Source organism: Ylistrum balloti, unplaced genomic scaffold (genome assembly GCF_031769215.1).
Source record: "Ylistrum balloti isolate Yb309-2 unplaced genomic scaffold, AGI_CSIRO_Ybal_v1 Utg371502, whole genome shotgun sequence".
Lineage (NCBI taxonomy): Eukaryota > Metazoa > Mollusca > Bivalvia > Pectinida > Pectinidae > Ylistrum > Ylistrum balloti.
Genome location: NW_026782776.1, coordinates 42,903 through 60,388, shown reverse-complemented (window position 1 = coordinate 60,388; position 17,486 = coordinate 42,903). Strand labels below are relative to the sequence as shown.

General features: G+C 33.7%; 1 protein-coding gene across 1 annotated transcript; it reads left to right on the top strand.

The window, feature by feature from the left end:
- Window positions 1-4,774: 4,774 nt before the first annotated feature.
- Window positions 4,775-16,123, top strand: LOC132562758 (putative ammonium transporter 1). The gene is made up of 10 exons (XM_060227517.1): window positions 4,775-4,862; window positions 6,375-6,611; window positions 7,221-7,315; window positions 7,512-7,643; window positions 8,045-8,275; window positions 8,996-9,134; window positions 9,637-9,731; window positions 10,353-10,479; window positions 11,277-11,390; window positions 15,864-16,123. The coding sequence occupies exons 1-10, from the start codon at window positions 4,775-4,777 to the stop codon at window positions 16,121-16,123; spliced, it is 1,518 nt and encodes a 505-aa protein (XP_060083500.1).
- The last annotated feature ends 1,363 nt before the right edge of the window (window positions 16,124-17,486 follow it).

Here is a 17,486-nt window from a genome sequence, read left to right as displayed (position 1 = left end):
AGAACGTGTATAAATGCACGTTAATTAAGGCTTTTACTGTTAATAAAACGAGGTAAGCCATATTGGACAATTGACTGGAAAAATGCATGTACTTGTGTATAGACACAAAACTCAACTGTGATCGGTCCGTAATACAAATAAACGTCATTTATATGAACTGTTATAAAGCTGTTAATTAATTGGATTTCCATCGAAACATAATTTCTATAGTATATTGTCTTATGTCTAAAAAGCCATAATTTTTGCGGATATATATAATTTATATACTAGTTCATCAATATTATGTTGTAAAAATTATACCGACCTGAACGTTACTTTGATAATTAATCAATCTAATGTATCTGTTTCAAACTTGATATATTGTACAAAATTTGCTAAACAAACTAAATAAGCTTTAGGCGTATATTAGTCACACTTGTTGATTGGGATGGAATCGCGCGAGGTGCTTTACAGTGGGAGACAATCGGAAGTACCGGGAGGAAATCGGGAGTACCAGGAGGCAATCGGGAGTACCGGGAGGAAATCAGGAGTACCAGGAGGAAATCGAAGTACCGGGAGGAAATCGGGAGTACCGTGAGGAAATCGGGTGTACCGGGAGGAAATCGGGAGTACCGGGAGGAAATCGGGTGTACCGGGAGGAAATCGGGAGTACCAGAAGGAAATCGGGAGTACCGGGAGGAAATCGGGTGCCGTCGATTTAGCGACCCAATGGGTTTTTTCACGTCCGTTCGGGGTCGTCTAAGTCAGAGATTTGACCAGTTGGTATAATTTTGATAAACGGGTTTACTGGTAAAGAATTACATCAAATGACAAACATTGTCTGGTATTAAATGTAGATTTATCAATATAAATAACTTGTCTATTTTAAGCGCATTTATATATCAAATGTATCATCTTATGAACATTGACAGTTGCTTTTCGCTGAAATATTCACATAAAGAAGTTGATTAATTATTATGAAAAACATGTTGTTCAACAGCTAAGGATTTCGGAAATCCTTATCTGTTGTTCAACAGTCTGAATATGTAATTTTTTTCCGTCATATATGATAACGCATTCGCACAAACCACAATCGCCTTTAAACAAAATGGCTTCCAGCCTGAATTGGTCGAGACAGTATTGACGATTAATGTCTCTAATTTCGTTATTTGGAAATGACTTGAGTTATCAAATAACATATGCCACACCTATCACAAAATCCGGTGCTGAAGAAGAACGCTCGCTGTCATTTCTTCCCGCCATCATGTATTCGTGTTTACAAAATAAATTGTCTCGTTTTCAAAGCTATTATGTGATGTTTTTTTTAAATTTGAAAGGGGTTTTCCGAATCAGAGATGGTCAAGCTGGACATTTGGAATCAATTGTGAATATCGGGATATGATAGAAACGTAATTGGAAATATTAAAAAAAACCACTCGTACAATCAATAAGGAAATCGATATTTTTACCGTGATGTTCCTTTAACCAATGTGTAGAGAGAAAATTACGTTCTTACAACTCACAGATCTAGCCGCCGAGTGTAGTGTGTTTGTTAATCGCAGTTAAGTTCGCGTGTCCCCAAACTTTTTACCTGTCATAGTACGATTGAAAAAAGATCCGTCACAGGTAAAACGTGTTCGTCAACAATCTGTATACTTAATATAATACTAGATATAGAATACAATGTAGTCCGCAGGTACATGTCACAGTATGATTCATTTATCACAAGGAAAACCTAAACACGTTGACCTCATTACGTAACAATGATGTATATTACCGGGGAAATGTTTAATCATTATTTAATTGCGTTGGAAAATCCGGGTTTTAAACAAAACATCTAACAACATGCAGGTTTTCACAAATACTGCAAATTAATTTCAAAATAATTACAATTTAATATAACTGCTAGCATCCTTATAAAAAACAAAAACAAAACAAAACGAAAAAAAAAAAAAAAAAAAAAAAAAAACCAGAAAATAAAAACGCAAAGCAAAAAAAAAAAAAAAAAAAATCAGTTTCCGAGGAGTTTTTTTTTCTCCAGCTTTTGGTGGATATTTAAGAAATTTGGATATTTGTAGTGTAAGTTGACTACGCCATTTCCAGGGATAATGTTGCCAGAGTTTGTGAGAAAATAGGACATTTCAACTTTAATAAGTATAGCTCTTTAGTGACCCAATGGTGTGGAGACCGATCCTTATTTTGAATATATTTTTGTTCGAGGCTGAAAAGATTTGAGACGTGCTTCCGTGTCAGTTTTAAGTGGCGGTTTTTCCGTGCTCGTGGCAAACTATGTATATCCGTTCATGTATTACAACCACACTCATTACACGTCACCAGTTATTTCTAGCACCTCTGAACATCTCATTTTAATTTTCCAAGAAAGGCACATAAACATAGCTCCTAATGTTTAAACATGACATTTAAGTAAAACGAAAAATCTCGGCTAATGTACTGATGATATGTTAAATAGTCTAAATAATTATGTATCGCTACATCTCAGTAAAAAAGGACTGAATATTATAACTCTCCGTTTTGAGAATATCAGCGTATTAAACTTAAAATGCATGAGCTAAATATAAAAATTCCATTGATGTACATATTTCCTTTACATTTTCAAATATTTAAACATTGGCCTACCAATACACATGGTATTATATTTGTATTTTCGTTCATCTGTTAGTGGTGTCTCATGATTTCTTGAAATGATAAATAACATGAACAGAAAATAAAACGGCGACAAATATTGTAACAAAAGACACACATTCAAAATAAGATACAGTAGAGCCGAACAATGAATTTAATCAATCACACAGCTGTTTGCTCATTTTAGGATTCGGCAGTGATACAACTTGCATACAGTTTGAATTCTAAGGGGCGAAAGAGAAAAATCCAAAGCAGTCAAAATCTAGAAAGAAAGGTGCACTAGCCCTATTATTAAGTAAATTTCCTAATTTTCCTAGGTGGTATATACAGTTTCGTTGTCACAACCTCATTGATGTTATAAAAATTTAGAAACTTTGACGTTACTTGGATTGATATGGTAAGTGTTTTCCCAAAGTTGATGTTATTTTCTTGTATTTTTTTCTCAGTTGCATTAAAAACTTTTTTTTTTAATACATTTTTGCCATATTTTACATTCTGTTTACGATAGACGAAAATGGCCTCTTCATCTATTTACAGGCAGTAGGTTGATCACGAAACTTTTGACGGAGACACATGCAGAGAAAGTACTTGGTTCAGTAATAAAGAATTGTTAGGTCATTAATCATAGGATATTGAACTTCATTTTTTTAAAACCAAATCCAAATTTCATTTGAATATTATTCTTCAAGCTTTATGCAAGTTTAAACACAGAGAAAACACAAGAAAATAATACAAAACGTACGAATAAAGTTCTTAGCAAAATCAATATCATGAGGTTAAATCTTAGATATTTTCCATTTCAACTGAAATTAATAACACAAATTTATTATATTTCAACTGTGTTTGATTTAACCGCATGTATGGCATGTGGGTTTTCTAAAATGCAGACCTTTCAACAAGTATCAAATAAATATAACGTTAACTTCTATGGGTGCCTGATTTGACATGAAGAAATCTATGGGATATTAGTGCGAGTTAACTATAAGCTTTTATTAGTATGCTTATTAATAATCAAATATGTACTTGACGTTCTACGTAAATTATGTGACATAACGAAAGGCACTAAGTTTATGGGGTTATTAAGCTAGTGCATCTCCAAATCTAGATTCTGATATTACTATCTATCAGATTTGATTTTTCCCAGTCGTATCCTAGGCTTAAGACGTTAGGGCCATATCATCACTGACGAGTCTTAGGAGGAAGACACGTGTATAATGCAGTTTATTCATTGTGTGGGTTGATCTATCTAACGTGGCGAATCTAAATCTTAATTTTTATTTAGAAAGTGTTATTTTACCTGTGTATCTTTTGTACAATCTTTCCTAACTTCCTGGTTTCACTACCGATTTTTAAGATTTTGATTGCGGTGTGGCAAAAACACAGCACGACAGATACACAGATGATGTATGTTATATAAGTGTACATACGTTTGTGTGTATATACAATATGTGTTGATATAACTTATACATAAGTTATGCTGACGTGTCAGCAGAAAACGCCAAGCCTTCCAATCTGACGAGAAAACGATCTGATAAAGCCTCAGGTGAAAACTACACTGCGATGAGTTTGCTTTTTGTGCACATTTTTGTTTGCACTTTGTCAAATGATATATATAATTGGTCAGTGAGACTAGAATTGATTTATATAGTAAATCGAAAATAAATACTGTCCGTCACGGTTGCTCGTTTATATAGATTTACTATGTTCATACTGTAAAGCCGGTCATTCTTGTGGTGATTTTATTTTCGCGGATTTGTTTGTTTTTCTATAATATAATGTAAATGAGTGACATCACAGAAAAGAAAAAAAATCAAAATGTATTTTAATATATTGTTGACGACCGATGTAAATGAAACAAATGTTATATTTTACATGCTGTTTATATTGTTGCTTTGTTATTTAGTAAGAGTCAGATTGCAAGAAAAGTTAGTCTGAACCGATTCCTAGAGGTTTGATAATTCACCAACTATTTGGATTTTGTACCTGCTAGTTGGCATTTTATCAAACAAAGTATACAGAATCTGCCTTGTTTCATGATGGTAAACAGTTTCATTAGGTGGGATTGAAACACGACCAAAATGTCCCTTATTTAATTACTGTGAAACACTTTAAAAACAGTAATAAGTGATTATACTTTTGTTATTTCACAGTTATGCAATGTGGATTCGCCTTTCTAGAAGCTGGTGCGGTTAGGAGCAAGAATACAACAAACATTTTGATAAAAAATGTCATGGACTCATGTAAGTGCCTTATATACGGTAGCATTACTCAAAAGATTCCCAGACTCTGTAATGCCTGTATTGTGCAAGTATTTGTTGACTGATAAAATACCAGAAATCATGATAGCTCTGTAGTTAGCGCGTTGTTATAGCAACCTCAGATGAATATCCGACATGCGTAGTCCGACACTTCCTACTTGTAGCGAATTATATTTTCAATGAAGCTGAGGAACGGAACGCTTTTTGTCTCTGGGCGAGACACTTTACCTGAATTGCTCTGAATGGATGACATGTGACGGGCCTCCCGTACACGTTTCAGTGAAGTAGAATCAAGCTACCATACAGAGACCCGTTTTAAAATGGCACTGGCTGTTCATCGGGTAATAAACTTACCAGACTGATTAAGTTCCTTCCTCGATTATTTCTGTTTTTTTTTTTAAATTATACAGCCGTTCCAGAAACCTTATTGCAATATCTAATCAGGCGAACTTCACATGATATACATATTTGTATATTGTGAAGAAAAAGATAGAAATGAATAGTGACATTGCTTAACTTAGTATTTCAGATACGGTTCAAAATTTGTTCATCGAGTTGTATTTACTTTTGGCTATAAAACTTGCTAGAGCGTCAGATTGATTCAGCGTATACACCAGATACAAATACGTTTTGTAATCAATGAAACGAACCATTGTACTTGTACTTTTAATGTAAATAGTTTGTCATTAGCAGACATACTGGCATGACAAGCTTGGTGCATTTGTCCATGCTAAACTAACTCTTTCTATATATTTTTTTTGGTATCCAATTTCGTTAGATAAAAAATTGATTCTAAATACATTTCATATACTTGATAGTATTGATGTTGATAAATCTTAACTCTACTTTGTATGATATGCTTCAATAAAATCTTAATTTAAATTCAAATACGACGAAACAAAGGAGTAGATATGAACAGTTTAAACTGGTACCATAGAAAAAGACTAATATCAGGAGGGATATGCTTCTTTGTCTTTCTGACGACTCATATAAATGTTGGTCTTTTAAGTTTTCAGAATTTTCGTAAGCTCTCTTATATATGCAGTCTCGAATGAAAAGTACGTATGATCTGTTATAGGTCAAAGTCAACAAAGATATTATAATGAAAACCAGAAATACGTCATTTTCCCCATTTTATTTCGCTGTTTTGAGTTCTTTAAAATTAGCATTCATTAATTTCACTTCCACATTAGTATTGAAGCCCTGATTTGAGAGCACTAAGAATGGCAGTTAGAAGCTAAGCTATAGGTTTGGTTGAACAACTAGAGGAGTCAGTGATAAAAAGTTGCTCTTCATTCTTGTGAAATTCAGTATAAATTAGAAAGGTCCTTTATCCCAATCATCTATTGGCAGTCTGTATGATTAAAATACTTATGCAGAATTAACCCTTGTTATGCTTTTCGAAAGAAAGCCGGAATTTTTAACATGCGTGATTTATTTAACGGCGCTTGATTCACCATCAATCTTTTTTGTTTTTGTTTTTTTTTGTTACAGTTGTCTCGGGAGCGTCTTACTGGGTCTTTGGTTTTGCCTTCGCTTACGGAGACGGTGGGATGGCGAATAAGTTTATTGGAGCATCGTATTTTGCATCATATGATCTTCCGGATGCAAAATATGCCGAGTTTTTCTTCCAGTATACATTCGCTGCCACTGCAGCCACCATTGTCTCCGGTGCTATGGCCGAGAGGTGTGAATTTGTAGCCTATTTTGCCTATAGCTTCTGTATAACAGGTAAGAACATCCAACACGTTACCTAAATCATAATAATGATCTCATTTCCTTGGGATGGCAGAAGCGTTTTACCTAGTACATTTTGTCTTTCTGAATGTGAATTACAGATAATATCAATCTAATACATGTAGAATGATATCTTACTGCAACAGTAACACTGAGAAAGCACAAAACTTCATGAAATATGGATTAAATATTTTGCAGTTTTCAAATTTACTTTAACAACAGAAAAATGTCCCTGTTCATGGTCAGGATAGCTATTTTTAAGCATGTCTATAATTGTTTGTCTCCCGTTTTAGTTCGATGTCTATTTCTGTTCTGGAGTATGCTAAGCTCCTGTACTAGTTTTTCAGTATTTGGTTTTCTTTTCTTTTCCTATTGTCTGTTCTATACGTTAATTGTGTTGTAGGAGACAAAAACTCTATGTTGAGCTTGTAGTAATGATACATATTCATATTTGATAAATACATATTGTATCTAGAATAGAAGTTCTGAAAATACAACGAATAGAAGACTCAATTATTCTGCTGGTTATTTTCTGTTTACATTACCAAATCGAAGAAAAAAATCTGAAACGTACAGTATCTCGAGTGTTTTGCATATTTTCAGGGTTTATCTATCCCGTGGTAACACATTGGGCATGGGGAGGTGGCTGGCTCTCCGAGGGTTATGAATACGACAGTTTTGGAACAATTGCTTATCAGGTACCTATTGTGTCCAAATAAGAGAAGTATCCGTTTCTTTGTATTGCAATAAGACACTAAAGATGTTCAGTACCAATTGATATCGCCAAAACATTACTGTGATGGCGAAATGAATTCATTTTTCTCAATCTTAACATGAACATAGAAATCCACCTTTTTTGACAACATCTCATTATTAGGAAATGATGTGTTTAAGGATTTTGCCGGAAGCGGTATTGTGCATGTGCTTGGGGGCGTAGCGGCATTTGTCGGGGCTGCCCTACTGGGGCCACGAACAGGAAGGTTCCATGGAGGACAGGTGGCACAACTCAGAGGACACTCAGTACCCGTGAGTAATCACATGACCATTACAGAATGATACCGTACTCAAATCATGTAAATTCTGAAATGGTGATTTGGCTTGGAATAATCTTTATGTGAATTGCTAATTTAAATAATTTTTTAAAACAGATATATTATGTCTTTGGGTATCAAAGATTGTATAAAAGACACAAAAGAGAATTGCACATTCGTATACAATTTAGAGTTAGTTGCAACAGACCCAAATAATGAATGAATTATAAATATTGTGTTCTGATAGTACATGATATTATTAGCTGATTCCAAGATTATAAACTAGCGGTCTATCTCTGTATTTCTATCGAAATTGTTTTATCTATCAACATATTCAAATCATTTGTACACACAATATCACAACAGCTGTTTGATGTTCATTCTGTCATCTCCCAGATTGCTGCTCTTGGTGGATTCATCCTGTTTTTTGGGTTTCTGGCTTTTAATGGCGGTTCACAGCTGGCTATCAGTAACCCAGGTGACGGCGAGGCAGTTGCCCTTTCTATCGTTAATACCATAGTATCTGCATCATTTGCTGCCTTCGGTTCCCTGCTTATTAATCGCATCCCCGGTCTTGGTAACAGCTGGAGTCTGCTCGTCACAATAAATGGAGCGCTTACGGGTATGGTAAGTGATACTATGAATGAATATTTTGTCCATGAATTATAAATTGTAAGCAACAACGGTTTAAAATCCTGCTATAGACGTACTTATACTCAAATAAACCTACCAGGAAAGAAAGCATTAACAATGGAACATCGATATGGGGACAATTAAAGATCTACAAGAACAACAAAAATACCGACATGTCAACAGAATTTTAATTCAAATTAAATTTTGATGAAACAATGACAAAAATCAACAAAGTGAATATTTACACGGAGAACCACATAACATTGAAAATCAGACCAGCTGTTCAGACGACATTCGTTATGAAAGTATCATTCAATTTAAAGAGGTAGTGTTATGTTCCCAACTGAGACAAAAAAAAACCAACAACAACGGAACCATGATGAAGAAGAAACAATGAGCAAGTGTTCTGGAAATGAAAGTATCGTTAGCTTCATCGACGCATTCGGTAATCATGTTTAACTCAGGTTAGATTAGACACGGGGTAACAACAACAAATTTTCTTTTGGTTTACTAAACTTAGTTTCATATCACATAACGAAATAAGATGAGTTCACATTTTCTTCATCAGCTTGTCTTTGTTCGATACCAAATATTTCCAAATTGAAAGTTTTACATCCAGATTCATCTCCGAAACAAATTGAAAGTTCCATTCTATCAATTAGATATGACAAAAACAATTCATTAATACTTTTCCCATGATATCGTCGATTACAGGTTGCTGCTTGCGCAGGTTGTAACAGTATGTACCCATGGGGAGCATGTATATTAGGAATTTTTGCCTCAATTTCGTACACACTTTGGTCTTGGCTAATGAAGAAGATGCGGATAGACGACCCTCTGGACGCTGTTGCTGGTAAATGTTTTGACTGTGATGAAATATCAATTAATATTAATTAGCTTTTTCGTGTCTATAACAGCAAAATGTCAAATTTGACATTGCTTCCGAATTCCACTGATTTGTTTTTTCCGAATGAATATTGATTTGTTCTGACAACTTGCCCAGTCAATTAATCAACTACGATTCAATAACACAAGCATTCAAAGAAAAATGACGAAAGAGTTACTATTTTCATACTGTGAACTCATTTATTTGTTGGGAGCTCAGAGGTTTTCGTTAATATTCGTTGGCACCTAATTTCGTGGTTTAACAGTACTCGCAAAATTCACCAATTCATCTGATATTTTTTACTATGTAATTTGTTATCGACAGTCTGTGAAGCGAAGTTATCCACGAAAAACAGAAAATAAAACTCTCATGCCTGTTCATGATTTTAGTATATGAAACAGTTAAGCTCATTTCAATAATTTTATATTGAATACAGATGACATACAGCTTGACTGTCGTTTAATTTCAGTTCATTTTGGAGGAGGTCTGTGGGGAGTCATTGGCATTGCATTTCTTGATAGAGAAGATGGAATCTTGATGAGATGGGATCAACGGTCTGGATACGTAAGTATGCAGTGTGGTGCTACTTATCAATCAGCATTTAGGCTCGGGACAGAAAGATTTCTTTGGATTGCAATAATAAATAATAAATGTTGCTGGCATGAAAATTAATACATAAACAACTCCAAAGTGTCTTTGATGTAACCACATCATCAGGATATAAATAATCAAAGTCATTTCCAAGGTCCGGTATATATCACGTGCTCTTCCCATGGGGCGAATTCCGAAAGGGCGTGACTAATCAGAACGTCTCTTTCAAAATTTTGTAATGTGCTGTGTGGGAGGAATGCGGATGTTATAATACACGTTTATATTTAACTGTCTGAATTTTTATTGCCAATTACTACAACACGCATTTCAGTTGGTAGCTCCATATTTGCGTATATCCGGCTTTCTGGTATAATTTGAAATCCATTCATTTAAACAGACATAAAAAATGCATTTAAAGTGACAACTAACGTCTTACATAGAACGTGTTTAATTTCAATATGAAGTTTATCAAACGGTTCACAAAGTTTATTTTAAACGGCAAATTCAAATACAAATTTAGAGTTAGAATGGAGCTAAGAAATGATTTTTAACTGCATTATACAGAATGTTTATCAGTTGTCTTTACATAAACAGAAACTACTGTGGCAGCTGTGTGGTCTAGGGGTGATTATCGGCTGGACGGCGTTTTTCAGCCTCTTGTTGTTTGGCTTCCTCAAGGTGTTCGGTTTACTACGTGTTCCACTGGAAATTGAAGAGAAGGGCAAGTATTTCTCAGCAAACTGACTTGGACAATACACACTCACGAGACAAAATCTTATATCTGCTGTTTAATTCAATTCAGTCTTAATGCTGAAAATCAAAGATATAACATTTTTTACTGTCGGCCAAGCTTTGTCAAAAAAAAATTGATATCATCGGTCGATATTTAGTCAATAAAAACAAGTTATCTAACCCCATACGAAGCCACAGAGCCTTGTTTTTATTGTTCCCTTTTCTTCTTCTTAGGTGATAATTGCAAAACATAAACCACAGAGATCATCCCCTATTTTAATCATGAAGAGTATTCCAAACATAAAACACTTCAATAAAGAAATTATATCATTTTGGAACATTTCCATTTTCGTTTGCTATGCAGTTTTAATGAAAGACGAACATTTAATCTAGGAACGATTGCTGCGAAAATATCAGAAAATGTGTTATTCAGAATGAAGGAAGAATTGCATGAGAAAGTGAGTTCCTGATATATATAGTTTGACACCTGCATCGAGAAAAGGAGTGCATCAACTTAATGTGTTTTTGCTTTTAATTTACTTTCTGAAACTAAACCTTTCAAAAACATCATCAGAAAAAAGTTTAAAACTGGACTTATTTTACTTCCCAAAGGACTAGATCCTGAAACTATATATTGCAATCGCATTTTTTCTCACATGATGATTTCTATTTTCTTAATTGCATTTTGTTTTGTATCCTTTTATATTATACTATATTTCTTTGATAGCATTTCCCGATCAACATGGATCAATCAGGACTGATTTTTTTCAACCATTATGATTACAGGACTAGACATTCCGAAACACGGTGAACCTGCCTACCCAGCAGACGCATATGGTCACGGTCATGTGGAGCATATCATGCAGGTCGTGCAGAACAAACCCACCAGCGTCGTGCAATGTAAGTAGAGTACCTTAGAGTATAGAAGGAACTTACAAACAAACAAAGTTAACTTTATAGAGGAAATATATATATAGTGAAATAAGCTTGACTATATTATTTTCTATTTATAAAGCATCACAAAAATAAGGAAGTATTAAAATTATTTTGCTCGTACCAGTTATAAATATATACACGCACATGAATGAGCCTTTATATTGATAATGATAGTGTATACATTATAAAGCATCGAAAATACCTCAATTACTCAATTATAGCGTCCAAATGTATGTTTGTTCAGATTAGCATAGGACCAACTTCTATGCTAATGCACATGTTCCAAATTTACAGCATTCAAAACAAAGAAAGTTAGTGTTATGACTTTATTAGGAAGTGGCATAAGTGTGAGAAAGTTCTAAGTATATACAAATATATGCTGTACGTACCGTACTATACATTATCGAGAAGAGGGGGGTTATGCCTGCGTGGAAAATATGTTTGGTAGGGGATAACAATGGTAGTGGATTGGTTTTATAAGTGGAAGTATATCAGAGATTAAAACGTTATTAATTACTTTTTAACAGTCAGAATAAAGAATGCACTGTTAGAGCTAATTAAAGATCATAAAAATAAACTAAAATAAAAGCTGAAAAATAAATCTTTATCTCGAAAATACTCCTCTGGTCCTGAACGAAACCTTTTTCAGCAACAGTATCTGGTTACGAGTATAATGGTTTCAACGTTAATATAACAACTTTTATTTATCAAAATGCATCAAGCGGTGTTTAAAAATGTAGTTTAAATGTTTTCAGGAGTCTCCGTGTTATCGTCTTTCTTTTTTCATATTTCGTCCTAATTCAATCGAATCAAAGTTTGGCTTAATATTCTGTTAACATGTCGGTATTTTCTTCGTTACTTCAAAAATTATTTTCAGTTGATTCTTGTTGTTTAAAATGTATTTTGAAAAAGAGGCTAGAAATGTAAATGAATATCAAATTATAAATATGAATTTTTGCATGGTTTAATGGTTGCAGAATATAAGGACTTTAACAAAGGATCTTGTGCTACTACCTGAATCTTAAACTGATTCAAAAATAAGTATGACATAATTCACCACTGTCCATTAGCTATCTAGAAAAGATTCGAAAATCACGGGAATGACCACAGTATATAGTTCTATTATGCTTCTTACGTGTCGACTGGCAATTGTATCTTTCCTTGTACACAACAAGAGATGGATTATTCTACTAATTTTAGATGTAACTATTGGGAACACGCGTTATAAGTTATCGATTATGGTTAAGGAAAATGAGCACACACACACACACACATATATATATATATACATCTTGAATTTTCATTTCCTTTGAAGGGTTAATTTGCTTTCTCAGACCTTTGAAATTACAATTGTCAAAATCAAATAAAAAAAGTTTATTCATGTTTAAATACTTTTATTTTCAAATCTAGATTTCGGATTTGATAGCCACAATAAGACATTAGAATCAGATCTAGAAGTATTCAGTAAGTAAATGTCAGGTTATAGGCTATGCTCTGGTGTTCATGGAATATGGTCACATCTATCGTTTTACTATGCCATGGTGTTGTATTGATGTTTGAACGTTCACTATGAAGGATTACTTTTCGGTTGCCTCTGCTTTCGTGTGTTTTTCTATATTATTACTCTTTTTATTGCTATTTATTATCTTTAGTAGCTTCTTCTCTGCAGAAAAGCATTTCATATAAACCCATCTTCTCATGGTTACTGTATATCCCTCATATAATGGTTTACAGGTGGTGTATTAGTGAGGTACAAACTATATAGTAATGATAAAGTAGACATGACAACAACTATTCATTATCGTGTGTACAATTATTCAAATACATTATGCTAATTAATCATAAAAACTTAGACATTGTATAAGTTACCAAAACATCTAAAAATAACCGATATGACAAGAAAATCAACACGAAAGAAAATGAAAGAAAACGCTTAAGGAGAATTTTAAAATAACAAGGAAATACCAACATATCATCATAATAATTATCCAAACTCAAATTCAATAAAATAGGTCAAAATATGAACAAAAGAAAGATTTACAGGGAGTCTCCTGAATAAGTACAAGTTGAGAAAAGGTCGGGCATTCCGGAAGAGCAAGCATCTTCTTGTTAATCAACGACAGCCGCCATGTAAATCCAATTTAATTTGTCAGTCCAATTAAGTAATGTCACGTTCGCAAATGAAAACAAGGTATAATACAATGGAACCGACAGGCAGACTAATGAGCATCAAACACGTCCAGATTCATATCGCACAAAGAAACAAAATAGTTCTCAATGATAACCCAATGACGACCGTAAAATCTTCCCCATAATTTCTATCAATCAGCAGCTTTTGAAACCCCATGTTTTTTCTGTAAGTTGACGACTTCTTACACGAAAATCATAATAACGCGAACAAGCCCCTGAATAGTGAATCAACTGCGATAGGTAAACATCATAGGTTTGTGATGCAGAGGTGTTGCTATCCAGAAATGGAAAATTCACCACAGGAAAATTGAAATCAAAACTCTTACACAGCTTGGTGGAAATCTGTCATTGTTGGTTTCGCTGTAGGAAAAGATCTAGCTTTGCGGCTAACGTCGAGAAGTCCATCGTGTCCTAGATTTCTAATTCTAGTGGGTATATACGATGAGCATAGTCATTCATTTCTTTTGATTTAAAGACAAAACGTCATCGATATATCTGCAAGTGAAAGTGAACGACGAGGTCTGAGTGACATTTTTGATAAGTACTTCGAAAAATTCAGTGTCTTAAACAAACAAAAACATTTTCATATGAATGAATCTCGTTGTCTTGAGTATGTTGGCCAGTTCATCATCTGTGAAATTATTAAAATGCTGGTAATTTTCCTTGAGTGACGCATATGTCTAAAACTTATCAATGACCCCCTTTCATAGAACATTGGCGGTTGCAGCTTACGGTGTGATTTTGAACAAGTCTTTCCACACGTCTCCTTCCTTACATTTCCACAGTTCTCATAGTATGTTTGACGATGTTTATTGGAATTCGTGGAAACATTCTTCACAGCACTTGAATTATCTATTAGACATATTTGGTATCATGACTTTGTTAAATTGAGTTATGTCCCTTGCAATACATCCAATACAAATTGGCGCATAATCTATTTATATTTGACCTCATTTTACGTAATGTTTTATTTTTCATCACATGATTCTGTGGTTGTATCTCACTTTCACCTGTCCATTAATTTAATAAAAAAAGAATTCATTTAAAAGTTAAAGGCCGATTCAAATGTTAGTGTAATATTATCTCTTGGTGATTTTTTTCTGTTTATATGTAAAAATATGTCATCATATTACATGTAATACGCTCCTCTTATAAGCATTGCATGACACACTTGTTATCAGATTATTGTGAAATCAGATGCTTATTGTGGAAAAATCATAAACAAACAAACAAAAAACCCTAAAAAACAAAAACTAAAATAAAAAAGAATGTTCGAGTGCCAACATGATTGTCTATAACGAAATGAATTTTGAGGATTTTCGAATTTTTCCAGATTATGTTTGACGCTGCATGAATATGATATCAAAGCAAGTTGCAAATATGATTTATGCAATTTCGTGTAAATCTCTCTCACCGAAACGGTCGACACTGCTACAAATTTCACTGTGTGCTTGATATCATTAATGGTAACGTTAAGTTAGATAAGCTGGCAGCCATGTGCAGTTATTAATGATAAACATAAACAACTAGAAAGTATTCTTAAACGAAATATATTGCTTCTTTTATTGAACACCTGTACTTGACGTTCTTTTGAAATGATTTGATATTGAAAATTAAGGAATTAAGTTTCGTGAATAATACACCTCTCTGTTTGGTTTTTAGCATTCATTTCTACTAATTTGGGCCTTTCTCTGTCGCCTCATATGTTTTAGCATTTTAGGTCCCTAACATCACTGACGAGTCTTGCTAGGTGAAATAGCTGTATCACGTTTTGCTTCATTATTTGGCTCTGTTGTATTTAATTTTAAACTTGTGTTGTAAGATGTGTGTTTTAGACAAGTTTAAAGACAATTTTCGTTTATCCTTAGGCATTTGTTATTCAACTACATTATGTTCACGCCTGAAATAAAGTATTTTTGAGGTGAAATCTGTTTCGCAGTGTGATAAAACTATCTGAAATGTTTGCAGTTCTCCAATTTAATAGTGTGATCAACAGGTATTCTCAGAAAGTACAGTGGATAAGCATTACATTGTATAGACAAGAGAATCTATAGATTGAATATCATATAAGGAGCATATTTGTAAAAATGAAAACCATAATGAATATTTCATATATCTCTAAGTCAGAATGACAATGATAATAATATACATGAAAAATAAACTTCTCTATCGTTGGAGTCCTAATACCTTGATTCAATTATAAAATAAACGTACAATCAATCTAAAAATCCTCAAAATTTATTTTAGCATATGAAAACCAGGCGTTCGAAAACCAGGCTTACCAAAGGAGAGTGTCTGGCAGTGGTCCCTACGAACATCCCGAAATCAGGGCATTGAAGAAAAATGGCATGACGGTGACTGTCCTTGGCTCAGAGGGAAATGGGATAAGGCCTTCGGGACTACAGGGGAGTCCTAGACCGGAAACAGTGCTGGAGGAACCGGAACCGGAATCTGTGAACAACAATGGAACAAATGATTCTGACCGGTACTTTGTATCTCAATTTTAGGTTTAATTGGTAGCATTACCTTTCATCTGTATTGTTGCCAGTAGGGAAAATTTTCACTATAGGATATGATTACCGAGAGATGTCCACTAAAGATATCACATACCAATGTTTGTTACTTATACAAAGATATTATTATTATATATCTATTTCTTTTATTTTCTTAATGTTATCGTAAATATATCTGTGAACTGTACAGAAGGATGCTTGCCCTCTGTATCAGTAATTATATATTCACGTTAACTTCTTGAACAAGGATATGTTTGTTTAGTGAAATCACATGCACATAACTATATCATTAACCCAAATATTTTATATATTTAAACATTGATCTGATTTAAAGCTATATTTTCATTGTGGTAAAATTGAGATAAATGTACTTGCGGATGATGTAAATTTACTTTCGGATGATGTATTAAGTCACTATGACTGGTAATTAACTTTTAATTGTCTGAAGCGAACATGTGGGCATGTAAACGATTCTAAAAATATTTAAATTATATGGGCATGGCTGAAACACTGAGTTCAAAGGTTTGTCGTAATTTTAGAGGTTTTCATTTCATATATGTTTTCAACCGTATTCATATGTATGTTATTTTCTGGGTCAATGTTAATTACTCCTATTTAGACACCATATACCCTGCAAATTTTCAGTTAACTTTGAATATGGGAATTATTATGAAAATTTATGTACTTTGCGTAAACGTATAACAAATTGTTTTAAATCTATATGGATTTCCCTTTCCACGCTTTTGAGATAATTGACAAGATACTATATCATGTCGCAAAAGTTCAAAATATATTTACTATCGCCCTCAAGAATCTCGAGGTCGCATATCGGTATGTTGTACTGGCCGTGAAGTTGGGTATCACTCCTTTGTAATCTTCAAAGGAGTTTATCAGTCTGTAATTGGTCAGATTTTTCTACTGAAACCCGCAATAGACCAATCAAATTACTTCGGTTGTGCCATGAAAAGTTGTAGGGGTGCAGAAAGTAACAGTTATTATAAACCTAGAATATCAATGATTTTAGAAGTGTCATTATCAGAAATAGGGTTTAACTTTTATATTAAATCACTAAAGAGTTCGGTGGCAACGTGATGTTAAATCGTTTGATGTTACAGATCAGCTGTCTCCATTTTACAGCTTTATTGTTTTGTATCCATTGAAATATCAATGTAAATGTCTCGTGTACCGAATTTTGTTATTTCTTTAAAATGGTGTTACAACAATTTGTATCATCATGAGCTATCAAAGTTTTAAACTCAAAGCTCTAAAATGTTTTGAAATAATGCAAGTGAATCAAAGCAAGCTATTCGCTGAATATAGACTATATGGTCAGAACCCTGCAATATGTTACTAAGCG